The 14,522-nt window shown below is 42.6% G+C and overlaps 1 protein-coding gene across 3 annotated transcripts in view; it reads right to left on the bottom strand.

Annotated features, from left to right (window-relative positions):
* Positions 1-650: 650 nt before the first annotated feature.
* HPRT1 (hypoxanthine phosphoribosyltransferase 1) overlaps positions 651-14,522 on the bottom strand; it is a 68,427-nt gene continuing 54,555 nt past the window's right edge. Inside the window, exons 9-11 of one of the 3 annotated variants that reach the window (XM_063635052.1) lie at positions 13,625-13,741; positions 2,772-2,861; positions 651-806 (exon numbers count right to left, since the gene is read on the bottom strand). In XM_063635052.1, coding sequence (XP_063491122.1) covers positions 2,772-2,861; positions 13,625-13,741 — 207 coding nt within the window. In that variant the 3' untranslated portion in view covers positions 651-806. Of the gene's footprint in view, positions 807-1,037; positions 1,190-2,474; positions 2,862-13,624; positions 13,742-14,522 lie in introns of those variants that run through there. The other 2 variants (XM_063635051.1, XM_063635053.1) reach the window with 2 other exon arrangements.

Here is a 14,522-nt window from a genome sequence, read left to right as displayed (position 1 = left end):
AAATGAGGGAGAGACACCAGCTTTTGTAAATCGCAGGCTAGGTAATTTGGACTAACACTACTGCTAAAAATATCAGAGAAGGTGGACAAAGTCGTTTAAAAATATCCTCAAAAGTATAAAATACTTAACAAGATAGTGAGAACGTAGTACATCGAGCTCCAAAGAGGGCAAGAACCCAGACAGATGAATCCAAATCTTGGGCGTCACTTTTGCTCAGAGATAGGGAGCAAAAGTCAGGGTCCAGGGTCAGTCAAAAATGGAGACTCTGGCTGAGTGAGGTGGCTCATGCCCATAGTCCAGATATTTGGGGAAGCCAAGAAAGGAGGATTGCTTGAGCTCGGGAGTTCGAAACCAGCCTGGGCAATATACGGAGACCCCCGTCTCTAAAAAAATAAATAAATAATGGAGACTCTGGGAAACCATCCCTGCTTTGGGGTGGTATCCTGAAAGGCTCTACCCTAGGAGTAAGGATGACTTGGAAGTAAACTAGCTCTCACGTGCATTGTAGCCTACATTCCATTCATCTGAGTAACCCAGAAAATCTCATACCTGGAAATTAAATTCAGTCGATTTCAGATAGCTAGTAGCCCCAGACACCCGAGGATAAAAGTACAAGTATTCTTTGGAGGAATACAACAATATCCTGGGCTTCAAACTATTTATTTAAATTAAAATCTAATGTCCACGTCATGCAATGCATGTTTGTGCAAAACCTGGTGCTAAAGCATTTGTAGATGACCTGCTTCTGTGTGAGGGTTTCATCCATAGCGGGGCAGTTCTGTCACTGTGATCTATGGAGAGTCAGCCTTTGATACAAGGGTTTGTAAGAAAAAAAAATTATTAAAAGAAAAATAAGAAAAAAGAATTTTTATTTATTTATTTTTTTTTGAGACAGAGGCTCATTCTGTCGCCCAGGCTGGAGTGCAGTGAAGCGATCTCGGCTCACTGCAACCTCTGCCTCCCAGGTTCAAGCAATTCTCCTGCCTCAGCCTCATGAGTAGCTGGGACTACAGGCGCCCACCACCACGCCCAGCTAATTTTTATATTTTTAGTAGCACACCCAGTTAATTTTTGTATTTTTAGTAGAGACGGGGTTTCGCCATGTTGGCCAGGCTGGTCTCAAACTCCTGACCTCAGGTGATCCGCCCACCTCGGCCTCCCAAAGTGCCGGGGCACGAGCCACTGCGCCCTGCCAGAAACAAGACATTTTAAAAAATAAGAACATTTTAAAGAAAAAATTTAATATCCAACACATAATCAAAGATAATCAAATACATCACATCATAAAGTGTTTTTTTTTTTTTTTTGAGACATGGTCTGTCGCCCAGGCTGGAGTGCAGTGGCACAATCTCGGTTCACTGCAACCTCTGCCTCCCGGGCTCAAGCAATTCTCGTGCCTCAGCCTCCCAGGTAGCTGGGACTACAGGCGTCTGCCACCACACCCAGCTAATTTTTGTGTTTTTGGTAGAAACGGGGTTTCACTGTGTTGGTCAGGCTGGTCTCGAACTCCTGACCTCAAATGATCCTCCATCTCAGCCTCCGAAAGTGCTGGGATTACAGGCATGAGCCACCGCGCCCAGCCTCAAACACATAAAGATTTAAGACACCGTGTCAGTGGTTTGAGGCTGGTATAATAGAATGCCATAGACATAATGGCTTAAACAACTTATTTTTCACAGTTCTGGATGCTAGAGGGCCAAGATCAGAGCAAAGCATGGTTCATGGTGAAGGCCCTCTTCATGGTTATATCCTTACATTGCCTTCATTGGTATTTGGAAAGAGAGTGAGACAGAGGGAGGGAAACGGTGGGCGGGGACAAGAAAAGCAAAACATTGTACAACAAAGGATATGTAATCATAGTACAGTACCTCACTCAGCAGAGAACAATGTTTATTTAGTCATTTTAATGAAAACACCAAATGTAAATTAAGCAAAACTTGGTAAAACTTTGTTGGGAGGATGGAGAGAGGATAAATGTGTGTGCCTATATGACAGCTAAATCCTCATCTTCAATATTTGCCAGTCAATCGGTAATATTTAAAATGTAAAATCAGGCCAGGTGTGGTGGCTCACGCTTGTAATCCCAGCACTTTGGGAGGCCAAGGCAGGCAGATCGCCTGAGGTCAGGAGTTTGAGACCAGCCTGGCCAACATGGTGAAACCCTGTCTCTACTAAAAATACAAAGATGAGCCAGGCGTGGTGATGCCCACCTGTAATCCCAGCCACTCAGGAGGCTGAGGTAGGAGAACTGCTTGAACCCGGGAGGCAGAGGTTCCACTGAGGCAAGATCATGCCACTGTACTCCAGCCTAGGTGACAGAGTGAGACTCTGTCTCAAAAAAATAAATAAAATAAAATAAAATAAAAATTAAAAATAAATAAAAAATAAAATGTAAAATCAGAAAATAGCAACATAAGTACAGCATTTTATTTATTTGTAAATCTAATTTATCATTTAATTTCTTCTTTGATCCATGAGTTGCATGGAAGTATTAGTTGACTTACTACAATGTGGGATTTTTTTTCTATTTTGTTAATTTATGATTTAATTTCACTGTGATCAGAGAACATACTTTAGAAGATTTCAAAGCCGTTATCCTCAGCAAACTAATGCAGGAACGAAAAACCAAACATGGCATGTTTTCACTTATGAGTGGGAGTTGAACAATGAGAACACATTGACCCAGGGAGGGGAACAACACACACTGGGGCCTGTCGGGGGTGCTGGGGAGGGCGCGCATCAGGAAGAACAGCTAATGCGGGGCTTAATACCTAGGTGATGGGAAGATCTGTGCAGCAAATCACCATGGCACACGTTGACCTCTGTAACCAGCCTGCACATCCTGCACATGTACCCTGGAACTTAAAATAAAAGTCGATGAAAAAAATTTTTTAAGACTTATCGTATCTCCCTGAATATGCTCTATCTTGGTGACCATTCTATGTGCCCTTGAAAGGAATGTGTCTATTCTGCTGTTGTTAGGTATACTGCTCTGTAATTAGATGCAGTTGGTTGACAGTAAATTTCAGATCTCCATTATATCCTTATAGATTTATTTTTTTTTTTTGAGACAGAGTCTCACTCTGTCACCCGGGCTGGAGTGCAGTGGGTTGATCTTGGCTCACTGCAACCTCCACCTCCCACGTTCAAGCGATTCTCCTGCCTCAGCCTCCTGAGTAGGTGGGATCACAGGCGCCAGTCACTACGCCCAGCTAATTTTTTTGTATTTTTAGTAGAGGTGGGGTTTCACCATGTTGGCCAGGCTGCTCTTGAACTCCTGACCTCGTGATTCGCCCGCCTTGGTCTCCCAAAGTGCTGGAATTACAGGCGTGAGCCGCCATGTCCAGCTGATATTTTTTGTCTATTTGTTCTCTCAATTGCTGAGAGATTGGTGTTAAAATATCTGACTACGACTGTGGATATGTCTATTTCTCTATATAATGCTGTCAGTTTTTACTCATGAACTTTTTTGCTCTATTGTTAGGTGCATACATATTTACGATTGTCATGTCCCTAGTGAATTGTTTATTTTATTATCTAATGGCCCTCTTTCTTTGGGTAATTCTCTTTGTCTTGAAGTTACTTTGTCTTATATTAATATAACCATGCAGCTTTCTTACACTTTTTGCACATTTTTTCCATCCTTTTACTTTCTTTTTTTCACGAAGCATAAATTTCTCCACAAGGGGAATTTTAATGATGGCTCTAGTTTATTCCCTCCCCAAAGGCCAACTGTAGGCTGGGCATGGTGGCTCAAATTTGTAATCCTTGCACTTTGGGAGGCCGAGGGCGGATCACTTGAGGCCAGGAGTTTGAGGCCAGTCTGGGCAACATGCAGAAACCCCATCTCTACAAAAAATACAAAAATTAGCTAGGTGTGGTAGCACACGCCTGTAATCCCAGCTACTCAGGAGGCTGAGGCAGGAGAATCACTTGAACCCAGGAGGTGGAGGTTGCAGTGAACCAAGATTGCTCCCCTGCACTCCAGCCTGGGTGACAGAGTGAGACTCTGTGTGTGTGTATATATACATATATATAATATAGATGTTTTTTAAATGGCAACTGTAACCAAATGAAGTGAACATAACCTCAAGATTGTATTTTATTCACAATAAAAAAGATCATGCTAGAACTGGATCACTTTGCCCTTTCTCTTCTTATCTCCTCCCAGTTCAAAATGTTTGCATTCTCTGAGAAAAGCAATTGGGCTCAATGCTCTCATGCCTCAGCATAATCTTAGTAGTTTCAGCCTTTTTCCGGAAAATCAACTTAGTCTGCCCACCATAGCCACTCTATTTCCTGTCATAACGCCACTTTCCCCAGGCATACAGAGAATGCTTGCCCTTCTTGTACTGTGTCACTTTGTGGTGTTGGTGATTGCTAAACTTCTTACAGAAAGTCTGGTGACTTTTAGGAATGTTCACCAGGTTTGCGAGAGCGCTATCAGCATAAAAAGCCCATCCTTTTAATCTTTCTGCATCTTTATATTTAAAATTAGTCTCTTGTAGATGGAAGAAATAGGCCGGTCAATTACTGGCTAATGACCTTTATACTTGTGTAGGCTTGATTACAACCGTGTTGGGCAAGATGGTAAAACAGCAATTTATCTGTATCTCTGCCCTGCCCATTTCCTTTCTAATTACAACATTGCTGAATAGCACTTCGCTGCCTGCTCTCCTTGTTACAAAAGTAGAAATTTCGGCCAAGCCTGGTGGCTCATGAGTGTAGTCCCAGCTGCAAGGGAGGCTGAGGCTAGAGGATCACTTGAGCCCAGGAGTTGGAGGCTACAGTGAATTGTGATTGTGCCACTGCACTCCAGCCTGGGTGACAGAGTGAGACCCTGTCTCTAAAAATGAAAATAAAAAAATAAAAACAAGCTGGGTGTGGTAGCTCATGCCTGTAATTTCAGCACTTTGGGAGGCCGAAGCGGGAGGATCACTTGAGCCTAGGAGTTGAAGACCAGCCTGGGCAGTATAGCAAAACCCCGTCTCTACAAAAGAATACAAAAAGAAAAAAATTAGCCAGGCATGATGGTGCCTGCCTGTGGTCCCAGCTACTCAGGAGGCTGAGGTGGGAGGATTGCTTGAGTCTGGGAGGTCAAGGCTGCAGTGAGCTGTGATTGTCCCACTGCACTCCAGCCTAGGCAACAGTGAGAAAAAAAATCCACCACAACACCCAACCTCTGAAGTAGGCTCTCAGGAAAAACCTGTGTTCTTCCACATCTCATTGCCCCTGCCTCTACCACCTGCACCTACCTTCCCCAAGAAACACTATCCTGGCTTTCGTGTTTATTATTCCTTTGCTTACAAAACATAGTTTGTCACATATTATAAACCTATGTTCTGGCCACCTATTGCTGCCTTAAAAACTACCTCAAAACCAGCCCGGCGCAGTGGCTCATGCCTATAATCCCAGCACTTTGGGAGGCTGAGGCGGGTGGATCACGAGGTCAGGAGTTCAAGACCAGCCTGGCCAACATGGTGAAACCCCGTCTCTACTAAAAATACAAAAATGAGCCAGGCGTGGTGGCGCGCACCTGTAATCCCAGCTACTCAGGAGGCTGAGGCAGGAGAAGTGCTTGAACCTAGGAGGTGGAGGTTGCAGTGAGCCCAGATCGTGCCACTGCACTCCAGCATGGGTGACAAGATCGAGACTCTGAAAACAAACAACCAACCAAAAATAACCTACCTCAAAACCTAGTAGCTTAGAGCATCCGCCATTGAATTGTATCTCCTGATGTTATGGGTTAGGAATTCAGGCAGGGTTCAGCTGGGTGACTGTTCTTTTCACACAGCAGATGGGCCAGTCTGGGAAGTGCTAGTGAAGTCCTCTCATCCCAAGTCTGGAGGCTTGGTGGGGTTGGGTTGAAGACTGAGTCAGCTGGGACTGTTTACTGGAGCATGGTCTCCAGAATGACTGACTCGGGGTAAGCTGACTTCTCATATGGTAGCCCAGGACATCCAGAGATGTTCCAAGAGAGCCAAACAGAAGCTAGAAGGCTTCTTACGACTTAGCCTCAGAAGCCCTGGAACTTCACTTCTGCTGCCATCTATTGGTCAAGCCAGTCTCTAAGGCCAGGCCAAATTCAAAGGGAGGGGAATTAGCTTCAGGTCTTAAGGGGAGAATTAGAAAAGCATTTGTGGCAGAGGCTAGTCACAGTGATGGGCACCTGTAGTTACAGCTACTCAGAAGGCTGAGGCAGGATCACTTGAGCCCAGTAGTTCAAGGCCAGTCTGGGCCACATAGCGAGACCCTGTCTCTAAAACTAAATACATAAATAAATTAATAAAAATGCATAAATTTTAAAATAAATGGCATGGGAGAATTGGGTTAAAAAAAGAATTTGTGGCCATCTTTAATCTCTCACAGCCCCTACACAAGATTTATTTTTTAGTGTTTTTAAAGCCAGATGGTGACAGGGGCCTTGTACATGCTGAACGATCCAGAGCAAATGTCACCTTCTTATTTAGGCTTATCCTGATACCGTATTTTTCTTTCCCTTTCTTTCTTTCTTTCTTTCTTTTTTCTAAAAAAAATTTTATTATGGAAAGATTGAAACACATAAAAATATAGTATCATGAACCCCCACATGTACCCATCACCCAGCTTGAACAATTATCAGCCCATGAACCATCTTGTCACAGCCATATCTGCACCCACGTCCCCCAACTCCCATATTATTTTGAAAAAAATCCGCAACATCAAGTCTTTTTTTTTTTTTTTTTTTTTTTTTTTTTTGAGACAGAGTTTCTCTCTTGTTGCCCAGGCTGGAGTGCAGTGGTGCAATCTCGCCTCACTGCAACCTCCGCCTCCCGGGTTCAAGTGATTCTCCTGCCTCAGCCTCCTAAGTAGCTGGAATTACAGGCACCCGCCACCTTGCCCAGCTAATTTTTTTATACTTTTAGTAGAGACAAGGTTTCACCATGTTGGCCAGGCTGGTCTTGAACTCCTGACCTCAGGTAATCCGCCCGCCTCGCCCTCCCAAAGTGCTGGGATTACAGGCGTGAGCCACCACGCCCGGCCCACATCAAGTCATTTTTATCTGCAAATTTAGTATATGTTTCTAAAAGATAAGGACTCTCTAAAAAAAAACATAGCCTTAATATTATTCCACATTTTCAAAAATAATAATTCCTTAATATCAATGGATATTCAAGTCAGTGTTCAAATCTCCAATTGTCTCATAAGTGTCATAAATGGGTGTGTATTTTAAAGTTTGTTTGAACTGGGATCCAAATGAGGTCCAAACATAGCTACTGGTTCATCTTTAAGTCTCTTTTAGTCTAGGTTCCTCCATCATGTCTTTATTCCCTGCAATTTATTTGTTGAAGATACCAGGTAGTTTGTCCTGTAGAGTTTCCCATAGTCTGGAGTTGGCTAATTGCATCCCTGTGATGTCATTTAACACGTTACTCAGTCTCCTGTATTTTCTGTAAATTTTTAGTTGACTCTAGAGGCTTGAATAGATTCAGGTTGATTTTTTCTTTTTGTCAAGAATACTTCAGAGTACTATGCAGCCATAAAAAAGAAGATGATCATGTCCTTTGCAGGGACATGGATGGAGCTGGAAGCTGTTAGCAAATGAATGCAGGAAGAGAAAACCAAACACTGCATGTTCTCACTTATAAGTGGGAGCTGAACAATGAGAACACATGGACACAGGGAGGGGAAAAACACACACTGGGGCCTGTCTGGGGTGGGGTGGGAGGTGGGAGAGCATCAGAAAAAAATAGCTAATGGATGCTGGGCTTAATATCTAGGTGATGGGTTGATCTGTGCAGCAAACCACCATGGCACACTTTTACTTATGTAACAAACCGCACATCCTAAACATGTACCCCTGAACTTAAAATAAAAGCTGAGGAGAAAAATAAAAAGAATACTTCATAGGTGGTATACTGGGTTAAATAGTGTTACCCGAATTTCATGTCTACCTGGAATCTGTGAATGTGACCTTATTTGGAAATAGGGTCTTTGTAGATGTAATCAAGTTAAGATGAGGTCATACTGGATTAGGGGAAGCCTAATCCCATATGACTGGTGTCCATAAGAGGGAAATTTGGACACAGACACCCATAGAGGGAAGATGGCCACATGAATATGGAGGTAGAGGTTGTCATTATGCAGTCATAAGCCAAAGAATATCAAAGCTTGCCAGAAACCACCAGAATCTAGGAGGAAGCAAGGAAGCCTTTGGAGGGAGCACAGCCCTATTGACACCTTGATTTCAGAGTTTTAGCCTCCAGAACTTTGAGAGAATAAATGTGGGTGTTTTGTTGTTGTTGTTGTTGTTGTTTGTTTGTTTTTGAGATGGAGTCTCGCTCTGCTGCCAAGGCTGGAGTGCAATGGCGAGATCTCACCTCACTGCAACCTCAGCCTCCCAGGTTCAAGCGATTCTGCTGCCTCAGCCTCCTGAGTAGCTGGGATTACAGGTGCCCGCCACCACGTCTGGCTAATTTTTGTGTTTTTAGTAGAGATGGGGTTTCACCTTGTTGGCCAGGCTGGTCTCAAACTCCTAACCTCAAGTGATCTGCCCGCCTCGGCCTCCCAAAGTGCTGGGATTATAGGCGTGAGCCACTGTGCCCGGCCATGTGTTGTTTTAAGACACTCATTTTATGGTACTTTGTTATGGCAGCCCTAGGAGATGAATCCAGGTGGTGGGCTGTTTCTCCAAAAGAAACATATAAGAGACCAGCCCCCCAAATACAAAACAATTGTAAAACACATAAGATCTAGTTGTATCTCTTTTTGTGATGCTGGCAGCCACTGGTGATTAATTCTATTCTTCTTAGGCCGGGCGCGGTGGCTCACGCTTGTAATCCCAGCACTTTGGGAGGCCGAGGCGGGCGGATCACGAGGTCAGGAGATCGAGACCACGGTGAAACCCCGTCTCTACTAAAAATACAAAAAAATTAGCCGGGCGTGGTGGCGGGCGCCTGTAGTCCCAGCTGCTCGGAGAGGCTGAGGCGGGAGAATGGCGTGAACCCGGGAGGCGGAGCTTGCAGTGAGCCGAGATTGCGCCACTGCACTCCAGCCTGGGCCACAGAGCAAGACTCTGTCTCAAAAAAAAAAAAAAAAAAAAAAAATTCTATTCTTCTTATTAGCCAGAATACTTCCATAAAAAGAAATATCCCCTCATGTATTATTTGAGTAGTCAGTGGTAGTTTGTGTCGAAAACAGTATAAGTGCTTGTTTATTAAAAAGTTTCCTTATAATTATCTGTCTTTTAAAAATCACTAAAGAACTGGCTTGCTAGCATCTTCCAACAGTAACTAATTAACTGAGTTTTGTTTTGTTCTGTTTTATCTTTTTGGTGCAACAAAATGTTCCAGGCTCTTCCTGTATACTTCTTGACCCAGACCTTGAATTAGCCATCTCTCCAAGGAGACCTGTTCGTTTCTGTGGGAAATCGTGTTTCAGTGTTCCAATCTGAACCTTGCCTACAACCTTGCCTTTCAAATTACAAACTGGCCCATCCTTCTGCCTCTCAGTCTCCTTTATCCTCCTCTATTTTTCCATAGTAATGTTCTCCTCCTGACATACTATATATCACTTATTCGTTATTATTTATTGTATATTAAGTGCCACAAAATTAGAGACACTTTTCTTTTGTTGTTGTTGTTGTTGTTCACTTATGTATCTCCGGTAGCCAGAAGAGTGCCTGGTCCATATGTAGTATTCAATAGATATTTGCTGAATGACTGAATGAATTGCACAGGCTTAAGAGGCTGGACTGGACCATACATTTTATCTCATGTATGCCAAAGATACTGACCATAGTAGAGGAAGGAGGTCTTTTGTGAGGACAGACTTTCAAATGACAATTCAATCTCTTTATAATGATTATTGCATGTTTTTCAGATTTTCCATTTTTTCCTTAGTTCGATTCTAGTAATTTACTCTAGGACCTCAAATGTATTTCTATAAAGTCTTCACAATATTCCCTTATTATAGAACATTTCAAAAATACATAGAAGTAAAAGAGTGTAGCTTTTTTTTTGTTTTTTTTTTGTTTTTTTTGAGACAGGGTCTCACTCTGTCGTCCAGGATGGAGTGCAGTGACACAATCTCGGTTTACTGAAACCTCTACCTCCCGGGCTCAAGTAATCCTCCCACCTCAGCCTCCCAAGTAGCTAAGGACTATAGGTGTGCATCACCAAGTCCAGCTAATTTTTGTATATTTTGTAGAGATGGGGTTTTGCCATGTTGCCGAAGCTGATCTCTACCTCCTGGGCTTAAGTGATCCTCCCAACTCAGCCTCCCAAGTAGCTGGAACTACAGGCATGTGCTACCACCGCACCTAGCTACTTTTTGTATTTTTAATAAAGACAGGGTTTCCCCGTGTTGCCCAGGCTGATCTCGAACTCCTGAGGTGAAGTGATCCTCCGGCCTTGGCCTCCCAAAGTGCTGGGATTACAGGTGCGAGCCACCACGCCTGGCCCCCTGGATTATCTTCAAGGAAATCCCAGATATCCCACCATTTTATAATAAGTATCTCAGTATATATATCTAACAGATAAAGAGCCGGGCGCGGTGGCTCACGCCTGTGATCCCAGCACTTTGGGAGGCCACGGCAGGTGGATCACCTGAGGTCAGGAGTTCAAGATGAGCCTGGCCAACATGGTGAAACCACATCTCTACTAAAAATACAAAAATTAGTTGGGCGTGGTGGCGCATTTCTGTAATCCCAGCTACTTGGGAGACTGAGGCAGGAGAATAGCTTGAGCCTGGGAGGCGGAGGTTGTAGTGAGCAGAGATCACGCCATTGCACTCCATCCTGGGCTACAGAATGAGACTCTGTCTCAAAAAATAATAATAATAAATAAAATAAAATAAAACATAAAGACTTATTTCTAGTATTTTCTTCATGATCTTTAAAATCTCTACTACGTCTATAGTAATGTTCTGTTTTATTTTTAATATTGTTTATGCCTTCTCTCTCTTTTTTGTTTTTTTTTGAGATGGAGTCTCGCTCTGTCACCCAGGCTGGAGTGCAGTGGCGTGATCTCGGCTCACTGCAAGCTCCGCCTCTCGGGTTCACGCCATTCTCCTGCCTCAGCCTCCCGAGTAGCTGAGACTACAGGCGCCCACCACCACGCCCAGCTAATTTTTTGTATTTTTAGTAGAGACGGGGTTTCACCGTGTTAGCCAGGATGGCCTCGATCTCCTGACCTCGTGATCCGCCCGCCTCGGCCTCCCAAAGTGCTGGGATTAGAGGCGTGAGCCACCGCGCCCGGCCTCTCTTTCTTTTTTAAACTTTAAATTTTGATATAAGTTCAAACTTACAGAAATGTTGCAACAATAGTACAAAGAATTCCTGAATATCCTTTACCCAGATTCACCAGTTTAAAAAAACTTGCCCCACTTGCTTTATCACTTGCCTTGTCGCTCTGTCTATCTGTATGTGTGTGTATATGTATATATTTTTTCAGAACCATTTGTAAATTGGAGCTATTGTTCTGCTTCACCTGTGGATATTTCAGTGTGTATTTTCTAACAAAGACATTCTTTTACACACGGCAGTACAATCAGAAAATTTAGCCTTGATGTTACTACTCTACTCCAATCTTGACAACTGTTTCAATACCATCCTTTATAGTTACTTTTTCACAGTCCAGGATCACACATTACATTTAATTGTCTCCTGAATCAGGAAGAGTTCCCCAGACTTTGTGACATTGGCATTTTTGACGCATATAGGCCAGTTGTTTTGTAGAATGTCCCTCAGTTTGGGTTTATCTGATGCCTCCCCACGAACAGACTCAGGTTATGCATTTTTGGAGGACTACCACAGAAATTATGCTTGTTCTCAGAGCAGCATAGTAGGAGGTAAATTGCATCATTTTTTTCCCATTATTGTTGATGTTCTTTCATTATCCATTTACAGTGGTGTCTTGCCATTGTAAAATTACCACTTTCCCCTTTGTTATTAATAATTGTGGCTTTGTTTGGGGGTATGTAAGTATCCTATTCCTCATCAAGCTTTCACCCATTGATGACTCTTGCCCAAATCAGTTATTACTACTGTGGTTGCTAAATGGTGAGTTAGTTTCTTTTTTTCTTTCTTTCTCTCTCTCTTTCTCTTTCTTTTTCTTTTCTTTTCTTTTCTTTTTTCTTTCTTTCTTTCTTTCTTTCTTTCTTTCTTTCTTTCTTTTCTTTCTTTCTCTTTCTTTCCCCTCCCTCCCTCCCCTCCCTCCCTCCCTTCCCTTCCCTTTCCTTCCTTCCTTCCTTCCTTCCTTCCTTCCTTCCTTCCTTCCTTCCTTCCTTCCTTCCTTCCTTCCCTCTCTTTCTTTTCTTTCTTTCTTTGTCAGAGTTTCACTCTTGTTGCCCAGGCTGGACTGCAGTGGCATGATCTCGGCTCACTGCAACCTCCGCCTCCCTGCTTCAAGCGATTCTCATGCCTCAGCCTCCTGAGTAGCTGGGATTACAGGCACCCACCACCACACCCGGCTAATTTTTTGTATTTTTAGTAGAGACGGGGTTCTGCCATGTTACCCAGGCTGGTCTTGAACTCCTGACTTCATCCATCTTCCTCGGCCTCCCAAAGTGCTGGGATTACAGGCGTGAGCCACCGTGCCTGGCCATCAGTTCATAGTACTTTCAAATATCCCTTTTGATTTCTTCTTGATGCATAAATTTTTAGAAGGCATATTAATTTCCAAATATTTATGTATTTTCCAGAGATATATTATTGGTTTCTAATTCAATTCCATCATGGTAATGGAGCATACTTTATATGATCTGAATCCTTTCAGTGTGTTGAGACTCGTGGTGACCCAAAATATTGTCTATCTTGGTAAATGTTCCATGTGCACTTGAAAAGAGTATGTTTTCTGACGTTCTTAGTTGGAATATTCCACAAATGTAAATGAGGTCAATTTTGTTGATAATGTTGTTCAAGTCATATATCTTTACCAATTTTCTGTGTACTTGTACTACCCTGTTTTTCATAGAGGGATACTGAAATCTTCAACTACAGTCGTTAATTTGTCTACCTTCTCCCACGGTTCTTTCATTTATGCTTCATGTATTTTGATGCTCTGTTAAGTACATAAGTGTTTAGGATTATTATGTCTTCCTGATGAGTTGACCTCTTTGATCAATGTAAAATGACCCTTTTCTCCTAGCAGTAATCATTGCTCTGAAATCTACATCATCAGTTTTATAATGTCACTCTAGTTTTCTTTTGATTTTTGTTAGCGTACATCTTTTTCACTCTTTTAATATTCTTAGCTTAAAAAAAGGAAGAAGCAGAGCAGTTGTATAGTATGCTACTATTTGTGTTACAAGGCAGAAATATGTATGTACATGTCTACTTGCATATACATAAAATAGCTCAGGGAGTGAGGAAACTAAAATTATCTGTTGGCTGTTGGGAAGTGCACTGGTTAAATGGAAAAAAGGGATGAGAGGAAAATTTCACTGTATACTCTATCATACTTTTTAAATTTAAGGTTATACAAATATATTTCAATTATTCAAATATAATTTTTCAATTATGCAAATTATGCTAATTTTTTAAATTCAAACATTAAAAATAAAAACAAACATAACTCTCTAATAAAAAGCATTATATCAGAAACAGAAAAATAATCATCAAGCAAATAGCATATGAAAAAGTTACCATGTCCAGGCACAGTGGCTCACGCCTGTAATCCCAACACTTTGGGAGGCCAAGGAGGGCAGAATGCTTGAGCTCAGGGGTTTGAGACCAGGCTGGGCAACACGGCGAACCCCATTTCTACAAAAAAAAAAATACAAAAATTAGCTGGGCGTGGTGATGCATGCCTGTAGCCCCAGCTACTTGAGAAGCTGAGGTGGGAGGATGGCTTGAGCCTGGAAGGCAGGGGCTGCAGTGAGCTGTGATCGCACCACTGCACTCTGGCCTTGTAGACAAAGTGAGACTCTGTCTCAAAAAATAAAAGAAACAGCTACCTGCCTCATTCAGTGAGTATATTAGTTTTCTAGGGCTGCCTTAACAAGTACCACATGCTAGGTTCTGGCTTAAACATGAGATTTGTTTTCTCACAGTTCTGGCGACTAGAAGTCCAAGATCAAGGTGCAGGCAGGGTTGGTTTCTTCTGAGGTCTGTCTCCTCGGCTTGTAGATGGCTGGCTGTCTTCTCCCTCTGATTGTGTGTCTGTGTGTTAATTTCCTCTTCTTATAAGGATACCAGTCATATCGGATTAGAGTCCACCCTAATGACCTTATTAATTAATTTACAATTTCTTTAAAGACCTATCTTCAAATAGTCACTTTCTGAGGTACCATGGTCAGGATTCCAACATAGGAATTTTGAGAGGACACAATCATCCCTCATAGTGAATCACCAGAAAGATTTACACAACTCAAGATCAGTTTATACTAACAGCTAAGAGGTAGTAATAGCAAATGATACAGAAAAGAAAGGAGCTGGAAAAATATATACATCGGGCATGGTGGCTTATGCCTGTAATCCCAGCACTTTGGGAGGCCAAAGCGGGAGGATTGCTTGAGGCTAGGAGTTCAAGACCAGCCTGGCC

The sequence above is a fragment of the Symphalangus syndactylus genome, chromosome X (assembly GCF_028878055.3).
Source record: "Symphalangus syndactylus isolate Jambi chromosome X, NHGRI_mSymSyn1-v2.1_pri, whole genome shotgun sequence".
Taxonomy (NCBI): Eukaryota; Metazoa; Chordata; class Mammalia; order Primates; family Hylobatidae; genus Symphalangus; species Symphalangus syndactylus.
Note: the sequence above shows the minus strand (reverse complement) of the source record. Positions and strands in the feature narration are given on the sequence as shown.